The sequence below is a fragment of the Porites lutea genome, chromosome 12, assembly GCF_958299795.1.
Source record: "Porites lutea chromosome 12, jaPorLute2.1, whole genome shotgun sequence".
Taxonomy (NCBI): Eukaryota; Metazoa; Cnidaria; class Anthozoa; order Scleractinia; family Poritidae; genus Porites; species Porites lutea.
The window spans coordinates 19475735-19496933 of record NC_133212.1 but is presented as its reverse complement, the minus strand read 5'-3'; the positions used below and the strand labels follow the sequence as shown (position 1 = coordinate 19496933).

The 21199-nt window shown below is 39.2% G+C and overlaps 3 protein-coding genes across 3 annotated transcripts; 1 reads left to right on the top strand and 2 right to left on the bottom strand.

Annotated features, from left to right (window-relative positions):
* The first annotated feature begins 11340 nt into the window (after nucleotides 1–11340).
* On the top strand, nucleotides 11341–14510 carry LOC140953520 (COUP transcription factor 2-like). The gene is made up of 3 exons (XM_073402922.1): nucleotides 11341–11924; nucleotides 13223–13708; nucleotides 14170–14510. Exons 1-3 carry the CDS (start codon nucleotides 11657–11659, stop codon nucleotides 14478–14480), a joined length of 1065 nt encoding a protein of 354 aa, XP_073259023.1. The 5' UTR covers nucleotides 11341–11656; the 3' UTR covers nucleotides 14481–14510.
* A 2499-nt stretch (nucleotides 14511–17009) lies between these two features.
* LOC140953836 (uncharacterized) lies at nucleotides 17010–18026 on the bottom strand. The gene has a single exon (XM_073403216.1). The coding sequence runs from the start codon at nucleotides 17994–17996 to the stop codon at nucleotides 17010–17012; it is 987 nt and encodes a 328-aa protein (XP_073259317.1). The 5' UTR covers nucleotides 17997–18026.
* Nucleotides 18027–18736: 710 nt separating this feature from the next.
* LOC140922083 (melanopsin-A-like) lies at nucleotides 18737–19855 on the bottom strand. The gene has a single exon (XM_073372103.1). It carries the CDS (start codon nucleotides 19799–19801, stop codon nucleotides 18842–18844), a length of 960 nt encoding a protein of 319 aa, XP_073228204.1. The 5' UTR covers nucleotides 19802–19855; the 3' UTR covers nucleotides 18737–18841.
* Between the last annotated feature and the right edge of the window lie 1344 nt (nucleotides 19856–21199).

Below are 21199 nucleotides of genomic sequence, written 5' to 3'. Positions count from 1 at the left end.
ATACTGAATCAGCAATAGCATTAAACAGACGTTTTCAAACTTCAACTTTCAATTCATATCATGACTAGCCTGCGTGGCAGGCGCAAAAAGGGGAGGGGTAGGGAGAGGGAGAAAAGCACCAAATTCTTTCCCCTACCCCCCTCCCTTTTTTCCTTTTTCCCTATCCCCTACCCCATTCGACGCCTGCTACGCAGGCTATATCATGACTGGTGCAAGTCATGAAAATCGGGCAACCTTGGGTGGCCTGTGCTTTTACCTTACCATGTGCGTCAAGAGTTTCCTGCTTGTTGGGCTTACCATTTTCTCGTAGGTCTCTGAAGCTGTACAGTCTGGGGTTGGGATACCCTGCGAGCAGAGGCCCTTCGATATTCCTAGGTAAGTCTTATCTAGGAAGATCGAAGGGCCTCTGCTCGCAGGGTAGGGTTGGGATGGCTATGTTAGCCTTGTATTTGCAGCGCAAAGGGTTTGGTTTTTGAACTCTCTTAGTTTTACATTGGGTGTAGATTTAGTCGTGTGTCTCTGAAATAGGGTAGAGTGTTGTGCTTTCTTGAACCAGGGTATGGGATTTGTTTTTTTGTTTTTGTTTTGTTTTGTCATTTCTTTTCTTCTGAAATCGGTTTAAACAAGTCGTTGTCGCCCTTTCCGGTCGTTGTTACAAATAGCTAAGAGATGAGGAACTTTACGATCCGACAACGCGAAGCCATTGAAAACGTCGTTGACAAATAGACTTCGCATCCTTACAAACGTTTTTCGGATTATTCTATTTCGCCCAGTTACTCAACAGAAGTAACCGTCGTAGTCTCATAGGGTACCTACTTTAAGAAACATAACGGTAACGGCACCGAAAACGGCAATGGTATATTTTCGTTTTTTAAACATTTATCGCAGTTGTTGCAACGCTGGCTCAATTTGTTAAATGCGCGGACGAATTGTCCTGGAGATGAATTCATGAAGAATGCATCCCGAAAGTAAAATGAAAATCCATCAAATTTTGTTGAATTCCTCCACAAAACGTCTTATAAACGTGCAGTGTTGTTGTTTTCTAACTTAATACACCTTCGCCTTCGTGCTTACTTAATTGGCTTTATTCTTTGTGTATCATTCGTCTAAATATCCCCTGTTTACAAAATCTAAGATTAAGAAACGCTTAGTGTATTTACATATTTAAAGCAGTTGAAGATAAAAAAGCCAAAAGAACCGCCACACCTAAACGGATAATCTCTTAAGACGCTATAAAACTGGTTGTTTTATTTATACCAACTATCACTTTCTTTCCTATTGTTCTGCTATAAACGTGTCGGATAATTTCGGACAATGGCGAACCTGCTGGTAGCCACGGACCTTTACTTGTCAGTGTCTGCCGACATTTACCGCAAGAGAAAACGATCAAACGTTTTGGTTGAGTAAGTTGAATTCAGCTGTTGAAACAAAGGTCGTTTACCGTTTTCTAAAAAATCCGCTAAATATTTATTCAGTTCAAAGTTTCACGCTGTGCTCTTTGCAGCATTTCCTATTCAGAAATTTCCAAGGTGCAAACGTTAAATTTTCTAAAATGATAGTCCTGCTTCCTCTTTAGGACACTCCGAATGTTGATCCGTGTTCAATTGCATATTTTGTACTCTTCATGCGACGTTCAGTTCTTTTTTGTCTTCAGTGGGCCATTCCTAATCTTCTGAAACGAAATGTTTTGTAAAAATATAGTCCAGGCCCCAGTTGTTGAAAAGCTGGATCGCTATCCATCGGATTAATCACTATGCAGTGGATAAGTATTAGGCAAACCAATTGCACTATCCACTGGAAAGAGATTTATCCGCCGGATAGCGCTATCCAGTTTTTCAGCAACTGGGGCGTGTTTATTAAATTTTTAGCGTTTCCGCTGTGGCGTTTATTTATTCGAGGGCGGCGTTTATTTCGAAATCACTGACCACAGTTACGGTAAGCCATTTGTAAATGTTATCTAAAGGAGAAAGATGTTTTAAAATTCCAGTGCCTTGCTTTTTTTGCTGAGATCGAAACGTGTGTCTAGATGTTGAGATTACCGAGTCTTTCTGTAGTTGGTACATTTAATCCTTCGCCAATGGCCACCTCTCTACAACGGTCACTTATTTTCTTGCCCCGACGGACAAAAAATCCATGGATTGACTCTTGTTTAAAACGTCTCTACAACGGCCACTTTCTTCTTCCCCCAAGGTGGCCGTTTTAGAGAGGTTCAACTTCTATTTTTGCTTATAGTCCGCGAATAAACGCCGCATTCTTCTGATTAGGTGCGGCGTTTCTTGGTACCGGTAATTCTGGTTCTGTCTGCGGCGTTTCATCGAGTAAATACTGCATTACAGTTCTGATAAGATCAGCAGCTGTTTGCATGTACGATGGCACATTTTTGTCGGAGGTTTAATTCTCAATTGACTGCAACTGTCTCTGTTACACTAAGTCGCCCCATGTAAGGAAATCCAAGACCTTTTTTGTGTGGAATTCGGAATCGTGGGCTTTGGAATCCGGAATATATCTCAAGGAATCCCGATCCCACTAACGACTGGAATCCAGAATCCATGGCGTGGAATCCAGAATCTAAGACGGTCTTGGATTCCCTTGTATGGGGCGAACTAAGGCCTCTATTGAGATAGTCACTGGTAATCGCCCACCTGTGAGGTTACTTTTTGATATTTCGTTACCGAATATCACCTCATCCTCTACTGAGATAGTCTAATCGCCCACCTGCGAGGTTCTCTTGAGGCAGTTACGTACGTTTGTCCCCTGATTTTCCTCCACTAGATACTAATCCTCAGTTGGAGGTTTTTGACGCCAATCATTTATAGTTGGGTCTACAGTATTGAGACGAGGTCTGCTTCCGTTGATGCGCGAGTTGTCAAAGGCTTTGAATAGAGGCCTCAGACGCTATGGGGACAGTTTATTTCCTTTCAAATTGGTTTCCAGTGCTTAATTTCCTGCAATGGCTTACAGTAAATATTTGTGACTGAAGATTTTCCCAGACGACCTTTGTGAAATCAGACCGATTTTCATATTGGTTTTCCGCAATTTCCTTATATTTTTCCAAATTTTATGTGACGGCCTCTGTGCAATCAAACACGGCCCGTTGAAACGAACAGGTTGACTATTGTTGAAAATTACCCTACACGTTTACAGCAATCAATAGGCAAGGAATTAATAGCCGGTGTAATATCGCAACCCGTCACTACTCAGTCGTAAGAGAATATCTATTGATAATGCGTTTTTTGTCTGTGTTTCTTAATAGCTCTGCCGACGAAAAACAACTATTGTTGTTATCTTACATTTCGTAAGATTTAACAATGGACGCGTGGCACTCAAGAATGATACAACCACCTCGTGTTGGCCTTTCTTGGTGTAAATCCTTAATTACTTTGTTAACACTGCAGATGTAGTTCTCTTTGCAGAACACGTGGAAAAATTGTGAAGTCGAGGTGCGCTTATTTGGGGTGCTCTTAAAAATGTTGGTACGCCTGTGCTGCTTGCCTTTTGGAAGTCTTGAAAATTCTCACTGATGTACTTGTAAAAATATGGTGGATCTTAAGGACTTTTCTTGGTTCATCATTTCACTTTGCCTTCTTATTGTCGCCTTACGTGTAACACTAAAAGTAACGAAGAGAAGAGGGGAACAGTCTCTTAAAGCTTGGTTTCCATGCGATCTGTAAACACTATAGGCGAACGGTCTCCGTCATTTTTCGCACGAAAATCGTGTCAAAAAAAACATGGCATGTCTATAGTCGCTTGATAAATAGTCACGTTTGCCTGTGGTGGCTGGGATTGCCTAAATATATCCCATGCAGACTGACGAGAACAGATTGTATGGAAGTCAAGCTCAAAGAAACAGGAACGTTGCGTCGCTTAGCAGGTAAAGCTGATAGAACCGATTCAAATTCCGTTTTCAGCCGAGAAGGGAGAGAGTGATGAAGTATAAATGATAAGTCTGTGATTAAGGGCCTGTCTACATGGAGTGGGGCACCCGGGTCTGGTGGGGTTGGTTTCTTTTGTTTTCACGCTCTGGGGGACACAAAACAAAAGAAACCTACCCCACTAGACCGGGGTCCCCCACTCCATGTAAACAGAGCCTTATAAGAAGGCCACCCCCCAGGAACTCGGTTGTTTAATGGTGGTCGGAAACTGTAGCGAAGTTAAGACATTAAAACTCGCTTTAACTCTCTGTCTAGGTCGTAAGCATGCTTTTATTGTCTAACCACCGATTCTTAGGAAATAGGAGACGTCTACACAAAGGTTGCCGGTTCTCGAAAAATAAAGGAAGGATTCGAAAAAGTTTTCAACCAGGCCCTGATTTATCAAACGTTAGATAGAGCTATCCACCGGATAAGTATCAGGGAAAGCAAATGCAAAATCCGTTGGATAGTGATTTATCCACTGTATGGAGTTATTCACCTTTTGAATAACTGGGGCCAGAAGGTTGTAGCACTATGATACATTCTTTGACACATTCTTGTTTGTAATAAAAGGCGAACTTTTCTAAACGTCAGTTGGAAAACCAATGTCTGATTTTCTCATCTATCTATTATTGTTGTTTTTCTCTCAGCTGTAATTTTTACTGGTGCAACTGAAGCGAACCCAAATATGGTTCTCGTTTTCTTGTCCCTTAAATTTTCACAAGATTAAAAGAAAATCGACGATATTTTTTAGAATTACTATAGTGGTTATAGTTCCTGGAGAAACTGTAACATTAAAAATGCAAAATTCACTTTTCATGAGGGAGGAGACATCCGGTATAAATAGCACCTTGGCCTCGTCGATGTCAAATAGAAGCTATGGTAAAAATATCTTTAAAAAAAACACGTGATTCCGATTATCAATGTTCTTCATTAACTATTCAATAATACGAGTAACAACTTAACAACTTCATCCCCATTATTTAAATTCTAATTTTTGAGTCTGTAGATGAAATCCTAAATTGTGACCAAGTGGTCCTAGCTATTTAGTGTGCTGTTCAAAGTGGTTCAAACATTTGTGGATCAAATCCTAAACTGTAACCTTTCAAATGAAAGCTAATGAGCTGTTTTTTCCGCGAAGTATGGTGGTGTTTATGGCGCTGTACAAGGTGGTTCTACGTTTGAGTCTGAGCTGGGATAAAACCGTTTAGTGTTACATTCATGTATCGTTGATAGGAAAGCTATTGACCAGTACTTAGCTGTGGTGCTGTTATTTTCAGTTTTTTACCGAAAGAGATTCGAAAAATAATCTGGAAATTTTGATGCGTGGCACTAAACTCCGCCCTACAATGGTTTCTTAGTGTGCGCATGGAAAGGCTGCAATTTTATCCACCTGTAGAATCATCTTATACTTGTAAGATTTTCAGGCTTCAAAAACAGTGATACAGATACAAAGAGTTGAAAAAATACAGTAAGGACTGAATCAAAGCTTTACATTGTCTCCATCTATTCAATGAAGGACTTTAATCTTGTGTCGACCGAAGATATGTTTTTGTGCCTGTCAGGACAGCAATTTCTGTGCCACCAGAATTACCTTGAACCTGTAAGAATTTTAGCTTCATTGAATTAGATAAAGGGGCCCATCCCTTTGTAATAAGGATTTCAGGGTAGCAATGTCTATGCTACCAGAAGACACTTTGAACCTGAAAGGGTTTTAGATAAAGGGGAAAAACTTTGAAAAACAAGGGGCCTATTGCTAAAATGTTTTGATCCTTATGTAATGAGGATTTTATTTTTGGATATTATTGTTTCAGGCACGTGTCCTGCTAAAAGGAAAGTTTTATACCTTTAGATGTAAACAACATAGGGCATTCTTTGAATCGTCACTTTAAACTTGTGGCTGTATTATACTTTATTACTTACAGCACTGCTTGGAGGAGTTCGAGTAATATTGCGAAAATCGACGGAAATGTTAGTTTTTCTTGGAAAAACTGCATTCAACTTAAGTGGCGGTTTCATATAACAATGGCAAAGTTCACGGTTCACGTTGTTAGCAGTTAGAGAGTTTAAGTATCACGTATACGGCAAACGGCAAACGTCAGATTCAAGTTGAGAATTTCTCAAAATAGAAAATAAGCAGATAAAAACAGCTCAAAACAATTCTTATGGATGAAAAACTGCGTGAAACTACTAATTTATGTGTTGAAATGATGAACAGTAAACGACAAGTAAAGGAGAAACGTGGTCACGTGGTCACATTCGCGTTTGCCGTAAACGTGACGCTTAACCTCTCTATTATACAAATTTTTGCTTTTTTGATTCGATTTTCAGTGAAACTTTTGCCCCAGCGGTAATTTTATTGAAGTTTCTGGGCAAACCTACTGCAATATTTGATGTGATTTGCCCCAAATCGCCCAAAATCGTATCAAGTTTCGCGCGCCGTTTCTTTGAGACATCGCTGTGACTACTTCCAGTAAAATTGCCTTCAATCCCGGCTTACTCATTGCGAGCAAGAATGCGTTAAAGATGGTAAAAATAGCCAGGACAACTGAAATTGCCGAAAAATGGCCTTAACAGCGCGGAATTTCAGCATTTGAGCCTGTGTCCACGTCTTTCCACATTGACGCAAATATTTTAATCAGTAAAAATGAGAATTGATCTTAAGTTTTCAAATGAGCTCCTTTTTCTCTTTGTTTTAGTATGTTATAGCCATAAAAGCTTTGACTGCCAACTTTGCGGGTAACGTTTGCTCCTCTAAGTTCAAGTGAAATTGAACTGACGAACTTTAAACTTCTTCTTCATTAGACGTTTTCTCAAAAGAAGTCGTCTAATTATCCTTTTGGCGAGGAAAGCTGATAGTTAAATAATTAATTGATTAAAGGGACAAAAAAAGAGACTGATTGATGATTCCATCTCGTTCAATTCGTCAAATGTTGGCGAATTTTTCTGACTTTGACTTTTCTAAAGGACAGTATCGAAGTTCAGTAAAAGAAAAAGGCAGCGTGTTCACGTCCTCCACAAGAAGTGAAATTAAGCAGTTTCACGTCGCAGTCGTGCAACGACGGCAAAGAAAGGTACAAAAAAGCGTCTTGCACGTGCGGAGTCGTTGTTTTCTTAACTTCATTATTGCTTTTTTGCCGTTCTCGTTGCCGTCAGGGTCGCCGTCGTCGTTCCTTAAGCCCCCTAGTATAGTCAGTATACTGTGCCTGTGTGTCAGTTGTTTGTGCATTTAAACATATTCAATTCACGTTTGCACAAAACACAAGTCAAGATCAGGATCCAGAGAGCAGGTGGCCAGAAATGCTTCGAAACGTTCAATTCAAGTGGTTTGGAATGCTCTGGACTTACATCCTTTTAAGTACTTCCGTTTACAGAAGGCATTTTTTATCACATAGGACAATTCTTTGAGACTTCTTGCTTTAGGCCGTTTCTTAGGGCGCTTTATAAAAAGTCTCAACTGGCGACTGGCCAGGCCAGTCATATTGACAATGAAAGACTCTTTTTCAAAGATTTTTTGCTGAAAAACTATCTCCCTCGTGTATACTATTTAGGATTGACAGACCTGCGGTATAGTCTTGCCGCTCTATTCTGACAAATAAAAAGCCCTCTTACAAAAAGTTCGTAGAGGGACAAATCAAATAAACCCCGTGACATGTTAATTTGATTTGGTAGTGAAAAACTTTCATTGGTTTTCGCTGTGTTTTTGTTTTCTGGGTAGAGAATCTTAGTTGTTTAGACTTAATTGTATGCGGTTGCACTTGTTAATTCGGATAGGTTGTCAATATCTATGGCTTTCGTTCTTTTGCTTTGTTCTGTTCTCTGGGTAGTGAATCTCAGTTGTTCTTACTTCACTGTATGAAATTCCACCTGTTTGCGCGGTTTTACAGAGAAATTTTGAGTCCCCACGGTTAATGAAACGTTTGAGTTACTGTAGGTGGAAGCGCTTGTTTAAATTATTATCGAGGCAGTAAAAACAATTAGTTGTTTTGCGCGTGGCATAGTCAATGATGGAATCCTTTTCGTATGACCACACCTAGAGGTGTGAATGAAGTATTCGCATTCCACACTGACTTCGAATGGCCTTTCACCCGAGAAGAAAGCCATTATGAAAGGCACGAGGCTTCTTAAGGGAATAATTATGGGTTAGCAAAGTGGAGTGATGGAAAAGGCGTTAATATAGCCATTAAGGGTGAACTTCGTTTTCTTCAGTCCACGCAGGCTTGTTATTGAAAGAAGGAAACATCTTCTCGATGATCGATACTTTTCAAGTTAATATCCTTAATGCAGTTAAATCTCTAAACGCTGTTAAGCAGCTGGATCTTTTGTTTGCATCTGCTCTAATGTTATTTTAAATAAATTATAGTTGGATGTTATAAGCTATCAGACGGACGATTGGATCATAGTGCTTCGTTATTGAACTGTGGAACGTTCGCGTCTACTGACTCATCCTTGGTATTGCCATGATACGATGCCACGGAACTTTGTATTTAAAACAAATCAACACATTTGTTTAAAATCAATATAATTTGCATTTAAAAGCAAATTCAACAAGGACAATCTAATTCAATAGAGGAATTGGTAGTAACGTTAAGTCTTGTCTGTTTGCGTGAATAGTGTTTCTAGAATTAGTGTATATGTATCAATTTTTCAGGCTTTGTTTTGTTAAAACTAAACTGTTTAATCTAAAAGTTTTGTTAGCGTAAAAGGAGCACTAGTCACAACAGAAAATCTACTGTCATAGAAAGTCAAACTAAAATGATACAGTATTAACAAAGGGTGTTCATAATATTTCTACCTGCTCGCGTTGACTCCACTGTTTTCCGGCCCAAAAAATTAGAAAGTTCTTAAGTGCTGAATTTTGGTAACAGTGCCGCCATTAACGTGAATTATTCGGTGCTTGCAAATCTCTAACTTGAAATTTCGATTTCCAACCACCCTCCTTGTCAGTTGTTAACATGCAATAGGTAAGACGCGTATACAAAAAAACACCTGGAGAAGAAGTGTAAATCACCCGATTGTAAGTGCGTTAACCCTTTAAGCGCCAATATCCACATACAAATTCTCCAAACTGATGTCTATACTTTTCTTAAAGAATTAGTTGAGAGAATTTCATAAAAGATCAAGGCATTTTCTCTTTGGTGATCATTTTGTCAATTCTCATAACCTAATCTCTTGACAATGTATGGATATCGCTAGGAGAAAATTGATTTTGGTCACCATTGGGACTTAAAGGGAGAAGCGCTTTTCATAACTTGATGCCCAAACCACAGTATCTAACCTAGGTTAGTTATCTTCACATCTCTACTACAACTGAAATACCGGTGATTACTTGAAAAGCCGACAAGACATCCTATTCATCAATGATGGCAGTTCCAAAGTGACTGGAACTATATATATAACACTGACTGCTTTTCATGGCCAAGTTACGTGAAAGAATGAAAGCTATGTTTGTTCGCGAGATGCACAGTACGCTTGCTCTGACTCTCACTCAGGCTTTATATAACTTCTTTAAAATGTATCTTTGAAAAAGAGAAACGGACGCTAGAGGTTCTTTCCACAAAAACACCATTTCAACTTGATAGCCAAGTGCATTAGCATGTTGGGTGGTTCTAACTTTTGAATCTGTGGATATTAAATTTCCAGTCAAATCAAACTCTAATTGTACCTTTCTATTGTCATTTGTATTTCAACACTTTGCCTAATATTTAGAATATAACTTCTTGGATTTTCATTTTCAGTGCGTTAGGAATCGGCAGGGTGAATTTTGTTTGTCGTCTGCATTGATGAAACATTCTGGTTTGGTATGCATGGGGCTGGTAACTTCACCAACTTGGCTTACGGGAACAAATCTTGTAAGTTAAACCGCGCGCCTAGGACAGAAAGATACTCGAAGGTCAAGACAAGGTTAAAATGAAAAAAAAAGACGTATTTGAATCAATAACTTTAAAGTAGATAGTTCTAAAACCATGTGATGTAAGAGCTGTGGAAAGGCACCAAATGGATTTTGATGTTAACATAAAATATTCATAGTGTATTGGGAAAATTTAATGGTAGATTAGAAATGTTATCACACCTTTGACATTTTCGTTTTATCTTTTTCTCAGAGCCGTGTAAAATAAGACTTTCTCTTCTGCTTCTCTTTTTCCAACTTACTCTTTTCCATGTTTCTAAATCTTTCGTGTAATACCCGAACCAAACCTATCTCGGTCCACGTGGCTATTATTTTGAAGTCTTTGGAGTAAGTCTTGGAGTGTGACCATTAAAAAGATAGTTGTCGAAAAGGGATTTTCTGGTGCAGTACCTCGCTCCCGCTTGTAGGCTTGTAGGGGCGGGGGGGACTCCGTTTAGTTTTTTTTATACGTTTTACTTGAATTTTAAGCCATTGAGCTCGATTTACAACATGTTTTTCCGAACACTTCTCGTCCTCGGTTCAGTTAAATGAAACCAGACACGTGGATTCAAAAACGGTGATGGCACTGCCACAGGACGATTATGTTATTGTTTAGAGAAATCCTTTGGAAATCTTTACTTGAAACAATGGTTTTTACCGGTGGTGAATTCATCGCGCGATTAACTCTTGTGTTCCTGGTACAACACCAGTCGTCAAGTGTTTGGCCAAATTACCCTGTTCTATACGGACGTTTTGCGATCTTTTTCCTAAACTGAATCATTTGAATAAAAGCAGTGGTAACTGGTCATCCATGGCACGAGGCATTTAATAATAATGATCAAAAGAAATTTGCCAGCAAATCCTGAAAATCTTTGTTGAGGAAAAGGGCGTTCTTACTCCCAAACTCACTTTCCTCAGTTGGCGACGTGACAGGCCCGTTATCAGTAGTAGAATAAATCGGTTTGAACAGAACTTTTTTCCTTATAGGAGTCGTACCATCTTTTAAACTATAAATAAGGAGTTGTGGTTTTAGTGGTCTATCCCTGTTGGATATTTGTTTGTTTGTTTTTTTTAATTTTTTTTTTAAATATTTACTTAAGGGCTAATAAAAGTTGATACTTCCCGACTTAAAATATATTGAATAATAGAGGGACTTCGCTTCAAATGACCTATTGTGGAAATTTTTCATTAAGTAAAGGATAAGCAAGAAATAGATCGAAATTTGAAAGGGAACCATGAAATGCATTTGAGGTGCCTGTTCATTTCTGACAGAAGTCGGCTGTAACATTTTTTCACATTTGCTGAGGAGTTATTCACAAACATGTTATACGGATAGAGACAGAAGTTACGAGAAAAAAAATAGGATTACTTTTTCTTTGTGTGTTTTTTTATTCCTGGAAACAAAGCCTCCTTCCATTTGACAGTAGGTGACTGACACGTACCTTGTAATATGCATGAATTAATTATTTCTGTGACAAGTAAATTAGAACGACATGTATTGCATTAAAGATTTGGAAAACAATCGATTGTCTACTCAACAGGAGCAGGAAAGGAAAGTAAACATTGGGGGAAAAAACTTGCAGAAGTTAAGTTTATTTAACGGAATGCAGGGAACATTCCAGAATTTGTCAGTAATTTTATTGGGACAATGCCCTTTTTCACCTTAACACCTTGCGATACCTTTGTTCCATACCGGTCAATTCCACGCTTAAAACCTCCAATAAGACGGCCGGAGAAGTCTATGAAACATTTATTAAGGTTTATGTCACACTTATCTCGCGGCGGAATCGGGGCGGGTGAGCAGTGTTAACGGTCGGGCACACAGAGATATAGTTCTCCAAACCTAGAAAAAAAAATGTCGTGGTCACAGCTTCATGAAGTTTATTGGTACGATAACCCAGAAAAGACGATCGATTGCGCGGTTTGCAACGCGCCGTCGTCCGGTAGACACTATGGCGTTTTTACATGCGAAGGCTGCAAATGCTTTTTCAACCGAACGGTGCGGTACAAGTTGTCTTACAGCTGTGAATCCTCTGGGAACTGCCGCATCGATCGCCAAAATCGAACACAATGTCAATACTGCAGATTCCAGAAGTGCGTTGGAGTTGGGATGAGAAGAGATGGTATGTTTTTAACTATACTTAGCACTGGAATTTACATTACCTTACATAAGAGATCCTTTGTGTATTACCCCTGTTATCTGTGGCATGACATAAGTGCTACCGTTAGATAGTATAAAGATGTGTCATCTTAGAAATAAATGACACTGGAAGGGTGGACATCAATTCGGTGTTATGACAACCTATAACTTTAAAAAATATAAATTTGGGTAAAACTGCGTTCGAAGTATGCTTTGCAACTCTATACCATGACTGTGCACTTTTGCCACTATTTACTAGTGAAAATGACCGTAACTGTGTGCGTTAAATGTTTTTCTTTCTTTTCTTTTCTTTTTTGTAATCGTAACAAACCGTTATATTGTATCTCAGAAACAGTAGCACCTTCAGTTTTGTTGGTTGTTTTTCATCATTTTATATCATCTTTTAAAAAAATTCTTCTCTCCCTCTAACCAATGCAAATTGTGCCGTTTTTTGGCTTTCTCGTCCTAGTTCGAGATTTTTATACTCAGATACAGTGGTGATCTTCCTTAAATATACCCTTATTGACCAAGTTTAAACGCGAAATTCTAGAAATAGGATTTAATCAGATGCATGAAAAATCTATCGTCATTTTTTTCAACTCTCTTTTGCATGTCAAGGCAACAAAAGGGTGGCACGCAATTTTATGTCATTACGATATTTTTCCCTGCATTGCCTTAGTTAGCCAAAATTTGGTAAAAGAGTTCTAACAAATGACAAAGCCTTTTTCCGTTTGTCATCTTGAAGAATGAGAATGTGGAAAAAAAAAAACAGCGGAAACGCGTTGGAGCGATCAGGAGTTACAAGCGAGTGTCTTGCACTCTCACACTCTTACACTCTCAGTAAATGGGGATTTTAAGATCGGCGACGGCGACGGCAATGAGAACGTCAAAAAAGCAATAGGTTTATTAACTGAAGTGCAGCACACTTTTTTTGTACATTTCTTTGCCGTTTTTCCAAGACTGCGACGTGAAACTGTCAAATTCCATGTTTAACGGAGAACGTAAACAAGCAACAAAGGAATTTTCTTTCTCTTTCTGAACTTGGATGAGGTTCTTAGGGATTCAACTCCAGGAGATTTCGTATACATTTGACAAGCTAGTTGGAATAACCACGATGAAGATTGAGACACTGCGAACTCACTTTTTAAGCGACAGTTTCCCTGCCGTCGCCGTCCTCGCATCTTACAGCTATAGGCTGTCGCTAATGTTTTAGCTCAGTATTTCTTTTCACTATTCATGGCTTCATTTATGTTTTATGCTCAATATTCTTATTTATTTCAGCCATCAGAAGAGGGAGACCCACAAAATACTCCTACCTATCGAGGTCGTCCAAGTCGTTCACCTCGCAATATGACTTGATAACACTGCTGACGCAGCTGGAACGAAGCACCAGAGCTGCAATAACTTCTGCTCCTAACTCCCCTAACATGAAGTCCAGTCCAAGTCACAAGGTGTGGACACTCTTCACTGCGGCGTTAAAATGGGTTCAGCACGTGCCGATGTTTGCTAATCTTGATATCTGCGAACAATACAGCATGTTACGCTGTTGTTGGAGCGACCTGTTCATTTTAATCGCAGCCCAGTATGATTTGCAAATCGATTCCGTAGCGTTAGCCTACGAGATTGACACTTGCACGGGAATGTGTAACGAACGCAAACTACGACTCAAGCAGACGCTGGCCAATTTCCATGAATGTCTGCTGCGCCTGCGTGGTTTGGAGGAAGCTGAATACGCATGTCTTAGAGTCATGGTTTTGTTTTCTTCAGGTGAGGAGTGTTAGCCAAATCAACCTGAAACGAAAGTTTCTGAAATTTATATTCTAGGCCTTTTCCTTTCCTTTTCTTGTCTTCTCTCTTTGCTGTTTGAGCTGCAACCTCGAACAAATATAATATATACTTATGGCCCTCGGAAATTTTGGATCATTACACGTTTCTGGGAAACTGCCCACCCATCTACCCCCTCCCCTAAGCCAACATTAACACTTACTTCTCACTTAGGGCAAAATGTTGGCTCACGGGAGGGGTAGGTGGGCAGTTTCCCAGAAACGAATCGAAATTTTAACGTATCTATACGTACCTGTTTCGAGTTCCATAATCCCTCGCTTTCGACGAGATGCCAAATATCACTGTGTTTCACTAAAACCCTCCGCAAAAATTAGGAAAAGGTGTGATCTGAGAGTTGAAGAATGGACGCCATACTAACTCTACGTGGTTCTTTTTGTCCATAGACAGCGTAGAAGCCGGCTGCTTGCCAGATGCAGAAACAAGCCAGGAAGTCGTTTTATCCGCTATGGAACGTTACTGCAAAACCCGTTTTCCCGACGAAACGTTTCGCTTCGGCAAAATTCTTCTCAAGTTGATGGGACTTCGCGCGGTTAACGCAAAGGACTTGGAATTCTTGTTCTTTTCCAAAGTGCTGCCTTACTCTTCCATCGCCGATGTGATAAGAAACCAACTTGTTAGCGATTTGCCTTCGCCTGTTCATAGACTGTCTTATGGAGAATGTAAGGAAGCTAGCCTAAAGAGCACTTGCCAGTAAACATAAACAAACAAAAATAAACAAAAGTAGACTGCATGAGACCGTAAACTGCGGATTGTAAGCGCGGAGCTTGTACAACTTCATAACCGGTTTTTAAAGGACTTACAGAGGTTGAAGCCTAAATTGCAGAGTGTTGGGGAGCCGGATGGGTGATGTGGGGTATAGAATAAAAAATTCATCTTCCCAACAAGTTAGCCGTAGCACATCAAACTACAGAAATCAAATAGAACCCTCAGGAAAAAAAAACAATAACAACGCTTATATACTTTTCATTTAAATGACCACATTTAGCGTTTCCTGTCAGAAAGGTGGATAAACAAAATCAAACTCCAGTTGTTCAAAATGTATGTAGTCTATCCCCTGGGTAAAACACTGTTCTTCTTTCTTCTACTAGTCATCGACTGGATAGTGATTTATCGGGTGGAAATGTCGAGCTATCCAACCGGCCATGGACAAATGGGTCCTTTCGAGTCCGTCCCCGATTGAACAGTATTAAAGAAAACATTTAACGTATCCAGTAAATGAAAATTATTGTTTGGTAAAGCAAAAACTTTGATCCAGTGTCTGAGGAAACGATTTTTTTATTTACACTTAGCATTCTCAGAGTCGGAGGACCTTTGCGCGACGAGACAAAAAAGGCTACGAGGGAGACTATTAGCATTAACGTTCGCTTGAGAGTTAAGGATTCAGGAGTTTTATCAGCAATTGTTATAAACTACTTGATAACTTAAGAAAGACAAACAAGTGAATCATAATTCAGTGGCACAAAGTATGCAAACTTAAATTTAAGAAACGTTCATTAAAGAGACATTTTAATCTCAAAGGTAACCTTGTAAATAAATTTTAAAAAAGTACATTTTTTTTCCAATAACTGAAATCATAATTGAATAATTGAAAATGGTTAGATGTTACATTTTTTAGTAGATACACAGCTTGTGTATGTGTTGAATTTATATATAATAGCAAGAAACTTTCATGAATATGTTAACGCTTGATTGTAAAATAAAAAGATGATCGATAAATGGTTTTACTTTTCCTTTTCAAACTAATACGTTCGCAGTAGATGCAGGTGCTGTTGGCAATTGTTTCAGCCGTAACAGTGATTGTATCGAAACCAGGCATTACGGCCATTTATACGAGGAAAAAATAAGACGTGTCCTAAATAAGACGCGAACTGTACCATCATACGAGCAAAATTATACGAGCATGTCTTATCTAAGACGAAAACAGCTCGTATAAATGGTTCGCTTCTTATTTCTGTTCTTGACTCGTTTTCATGTGAATGTTGCCCGTAGTAACGGCAATCCAACACGGCGCGCCTTTCAAAGTTACGGCGTCATGTTGCGATTTGCCGCAGAGGCAATATTTTGAAGACCTTTTTTTATGAAAATGGGGGAGTCTTCTCTTTTTCTTCAGCGGTGGATCACGTGTCTCGTTTTACCTTTGTCGGCGTGCTTATTACACTTGAGCGAAGAAACAAATAAAGCTTAAAAGTTTTGGAATAGATGACAACCCAAGGAAACGAAAACGCGTTGTAAATGGTTAACAACTTCCGTGCCAGTAGCCTGCCAGTCCGCCGCGAGGCAAGCGAAAAATTTTCCGCGTCTCTTATAAGACGCGAAGGTCATTTCTACGAAGTTTTTCTCGTGTTAGCTAAGACGCGTCCTATCTAAGAATAGATGTTAAGGGCTGTTCTAAAATAAGACGCGTCGTAGTTAAGTCGCGTCTTATTTTTGACGAAATGTGCCGTTTACACGGAAAGTTCGCGTCTTATTTTCATCGTATAAATGGCCCTATCGCGTGCCTAGTGGTTAGAGTGCGCATAAACAATTCATAAACAATTACGAAAAGAAAGAAACGAGAAGAAGGAAATTGACCTTATGTATTGTTCATTAATATTTAATAATAGAATGAAGTCAACAAAGGATGCAGTTTTTGAAATCCAATTTGAGGTAGCTATTGAACGATACCAAAGCCATTAGACAAATTTTGTCTCTCAAAAAATACTGAATTTGCTCAGTCATATTAAAGAGAAACAAACTTCTTTGTTTGTTTGAAAAGTCAGGGTTACAATTTCCGCACAGCGCCACGCATTATTTATACAGTCAAGTAATACTCATAAACAAAAAGCGAAAGTGAGTACAGTGCTGGTCAGATTGTGTTATAATTAATAAAATATTTGCGGATCTCATTAAGTTAATGTCTATCTCTTTTACTGAAACAAACAGAAAACTTGAAATGCGTTGTTGAAGGCAAAAAGCGTTTGCATGCATAGCATATGTATGGGACAGTGAATTAATCAAGTTGGTAAAGTTTTACTCCCAAGAGCGTCCGGAGATTACCGCGTACATGATTTGCATTGCTTACCACATGATCCCTTAACTTTAAGGTTACTAAAAATGAATGATATGGAAACTGGCCTCAAATTAAGTGGGTCGATCTCACAATGATCGTAGGTTGTAATCGATATGATCGTTGAAGATTTTTTTTTTATCGATTGAACAGATTATAAGTCGTTCTACGTAGTTCTTATATATGCATAAAACTTAACTCTTTGCGATAATTTGTTGATTTTCTTCCTTCAAGTTGTCTCAAGGAAATCTCCTGTGCTTTGTGACGGATTCGAGATTTGCAGAAGACGATCATGAAAGAGTTTCGAAACATCTTTACTCTCCAGGCGTACAAAAAAGGGTTTGCAATAACACTTCCGCATAAAAGGAAGTTGGAGACCTTAAAACCCACGAAGTACCAAGTTGTTTCGAGACAACTTTCACAGTTTGCTTTAACTATTATCATCACAAGGTAAGGAATCTGCGTGATAACCAAAGCAAGAAGTATCAGAAAAGCGGTCAACGCGAATTCTCTCTCGCGTTTGAAATTTCTCCAGCTTTGTTCCGAGTTGCGACATGAATCCCTTGAAGCGATAGGGAAAAATACTCTTCTCTTGCGAATGGTCCAATGAATGACGCAGTAAATGATTGTGGTTGCTGTTAGTACAAATGTCACATGGAGATGGACATCGATCGTGTCGTAAATATCTTGTGGAAATTCTGTTAGCTGAATTAAACTGAACGCAAGCGAGAAACTCCAAATGGCAACAGCCGCTATGCACGCGTGGATTGACTTCACGGAGTAGCGGTAAAAAAATGGAAAAACAACAGCGAGGAGCCTATCAACTGACAGAGCAAAAACTAGTAAAGTTGCTGAGTTATCGATGAAATAATCCGCTACAGAGGCAAATTTGGTTTTTCCATCGGTGTCTTGAACGCAGTGGTATTCATTCTTTGCGGCGGTGGTGTCAACAACTGCACCGAAAAGGAAATTAGTGACCGCTAACCCAGCAATTAACACAGCGAACGGTCGTCTGAAGCATTTCAGTGGATCCTTGAATATCACCAACAACAAAGGGCCGTTTGTTGTCACTGTAAGAACTGATGCCACGAGAAATAAAACGCCTATCGATGAGCAAGTTCCGATTCTTGTAGCCTTAGAAACTGTCCAAGTTTCATTTTTCATAATGAACAAACGAAAGGCACGGACGCGTTGAGATCGAAAACAAAGGCGCAAGCTCTTACCCCTTTGTAAAAAAGCTCTTGCAAGCGCTGCGCGAGATAATGCACGATACTGGAACCCAGCAAAGCCCGAGGCACATCATGGGAAGGAAAGGACGATGAAATTCTCGCCTTCCCTTCCTCTCCAGCCTTGCACCTTGGCTTTGTGTAAGGGGGCAATTCTTACAGGTCAATTTTCAGGCATAAATGTCATAAAATGTAAAGATCAGGAGAACAAATAAAAAAAATTTAATTTTAAAACATTCCTATATTCATTTGATAGCTGAAGTACATGTAATGAGAGCATCCTTCTAGAAATGAAAATATCTCGGCAGAATGATGCATTGCACGCTTAACACTGTTTACATGTGGGATTTTTTATGCAACTTTTATCGCAGATGTAAGCTGGCAAAAATGTTATTGCAGTCCTTAGAGCAATTCTTCTGAAATACATAGTTTGCTGTGATTTCTCAAAAAATGCCGTTAAGTCGCATCTCTGGTTGCATGAAGTTTACTTTGCGGTATCGTGGTGACTAGTCAAGAATTGCACTGAAAAAGGCCGGTAAAAAAACTGACGCAAAAGAAAACTTTTTTAATGCCCGGCGTCCTCAAGCGTAAAAATTATTTTGATCTGCTGTTAGAGAACTAAAGAAATTTCATCCCTACATGGAAAGAAAAATAAAAACGAAAACTGGTTTCCTAGGAGGCTCACGTGAAAATTTTTGCTGAACATAAAAGAAAAGGAGAGAGAAAATTAAAATGGAATAAATAATGTTTTTGAACTTTTAAAACACAATGTCTGTACAGTATTCAATCTAATTCCAAGGTTTTTTCAAAAGTAGTATTTCGTGACTTTCCAAGCTCTGTATTACGGCTCTTTTTTCCGCAGAAAACCACCATGAACGATCTTTGAAACTGCTTTACTCGCCAGCCATACAAGACAGGGTTTGCAATAGCACTTACGCATAAAAGGAAATCAGCGCACTCCTGGCAAATGAAATACCATGTGGTTACGCGACAGCTCTTACAGTTTGCCCGGAGAACAATCATCGCAAGGTAAGGAATTTGTGTTATAACCAAAGCAAGTAGTATCAGGAAGGCCGTGAGAGCAGACTCTTTCTCGTTTTTAAAACTTTTCAAGCGTTGATTAGTTCTGCGCGTTGCAGTTTCTTTAGCGCCAAGGAAAAACTTCCTTCTTTTACGAATAGTCCTGTAGATGATGCAGTAAATAATTCCCGTTGTTGTTAATGCAAATGTCACATGTAAATGGACGTCAACAGTGTCGTAAATATCCCCAGGAACGTTTGTAAGCTGAATTAAACTAAACGAAAGACTATAAACCCAGGCGCACACAACCACGAAGACAGCATGAGTATTCCTGACAGTGCAGCGGTAAAAAATTGGAAAAGCGACTGCGAGAAGTCTGTCAACTGACAAAGCAACAACCAACACGGTAGCTGAGTTATCGATGAAATAATCCACGACATAGTAAAACGTTGTTTCACCGTCTTCGTTCTTAGCACAATAAATTTTATTCTTGGCTGTAATGGTGTCACCGACTGCACCAAACAGAAAATCAGTGGTTGCAAGTCCTGCGATATACACCGCAAATGGTCGCCTGAAGCACTTTAGTGGATCCTTGAATATAACGAGCAGTAATAGGCCATTTGTCGTAACTGTTAGAGTAGATGCGAGTAAATACAAAGCAGCAACCAAATAACAGACTCCTGTTCGAACAGTATCAGGGACTGTGGAGGTTTCGTTATCCATGGTGATTATACGAGAGAAGCCCCACCTCGACTGAAGAACTCAGTGAATACGTCGAAAGCCAGGTACGTGTGCAGTGTTTGGGAATGCAAGTCACGTTATGAATACCTATATGCACTTCCACGCAACAGATGTCCAAATGAAAATATCTGTTTCGTCTTCAGAGGAATTTATTCAATCACTGTTCACCGGAATTGAAAAAAATAGGGTTTTTCTCGTGCTAACCGACAAGCTGGTCCCTGTTGAAACAACATCAGAGGCTGAAGAAATTTATGATGATTATGCGAGAATTTTATTTTTCTGCGTTTGACTATGAAAGTGTTTGAAATTTATACTCCATCGGTTTCCAACGGTTGAGTTATTGTGCCAGTGATATGCGGCGTGGGGTGTTAGAGTAAAGGCGAATCTTTGTTTACCTTTCAACAATTCAGTGATCTGCACAAATATGAGCCCGATATACCAAATAGTTTCGGGGAAATAATTTTGGAAAACTCTAAACTTTAGAAAGAATTGTACATTGTACAAGCCACCCAGCAATTTCGCAGTTTTCGATGGCTGCTATTTCCTTTGTTATTGCTTGTAAAGCGCGGAAAATTCCACAAATTGCTCAAAATAATCAACTCTTTTATAAACTTTTGAATTTCATTCGTGCATTCAGTGACGCTTTCTGTGGGTTAAGTCGTATGCTAATGAGAAAAACTGTATTTATAACTCGAACTCAGGTAACTCGAACCCCCCGCTAACTCGCACTAAGTCCAATTTGCCTTGGATTTCACCCCACTTTCCAGTCATTTTTACTCGGATAACTCGAATTCCCCGCCAACTCGAACTAAATTTCCTTTCCCTTGATTAAAAAGTCACTGAAATTTACCCCGATAACTCGAATTCTGGTTCTTTTAACTCCACTTAGTTAAACTTCTTTTAACTAAATTTGCTTGTTTAACAGCTGCAACTTCGTTAAACTGTGCAGGGCGAAAAACAATCCCTCTTTATGCTGGCATTTCGCTGGGGTAAGAAAATTGTTAATTTAAAAATAAACGGAAGCAGCTTTCTCAAAAAGTTGGTATGTTGCTTCCTTCAATGAAATACATTTGATCTCTAGACTTAGTTGAAGGGGTGGGGAATTTGTTCTCTTTTAACCAATTATGAAGGCCTTGGGGTAGGGCATTTGACGCAAAATACAAAACAAAACAAACAAACAACAGTTTTATTGTACATAGTTCAGATACAAAGTAAATACAAACTCAGTTAAAAAGTTACAGGTATAAGAAATCAGGAAATGAACTTACCCACCCCTAATAGCATAAAAGCCTAATCGAGGCGGGGGAAAGACGAAAACAAACTTAAAATAATTAAATAAGGCAAAAACTGATTACAGCAAACTGAGATAACAATACAATA

What these genes read in the sequence shown, in the direction of transcription:
- LOC140922083 (XM_073372103.1), bottom strand. Translation starts at nt 19,801, where the DNA reads ATGGATAACGAAACCTCCACAGTCCCTGATACTGTTCGAACAGGAGTC.
- LOC140953520 (XM_073402922.1), top strand. Translation starts at nt 11,657, where the DNA reads ATGTCGTGGTCACAGCTTCATGAAGTTTATTGGTACGATAACCCAGAA. An exon ending in AGTTGGGATGAGAAGAGATG is followed by an intron (nt 11,925 to 13,222) that starts GTATGTTTTTAA and finishes TATTTATTTCAG; the next exon opens with CCATCAGAAGAGGGAGACCC. An exon ending in CATGGTTTTGTTTTCTTCAG is followed by an intron (nt 13,709 to 14,169) that starts GTGAGGAGTGTT and finishes TTTTGTCCATAG; the next exon opens with ACAGCGTAGAAGCCGGCTGC.
- LOC140953836 (XM_073403216.1), bottom strand. Translation starts at nt 17,996, where the DNA reads ATGAAAAATGAAACTTGGACAGTTTCTAAGGCTACAAGAATCGGAACT.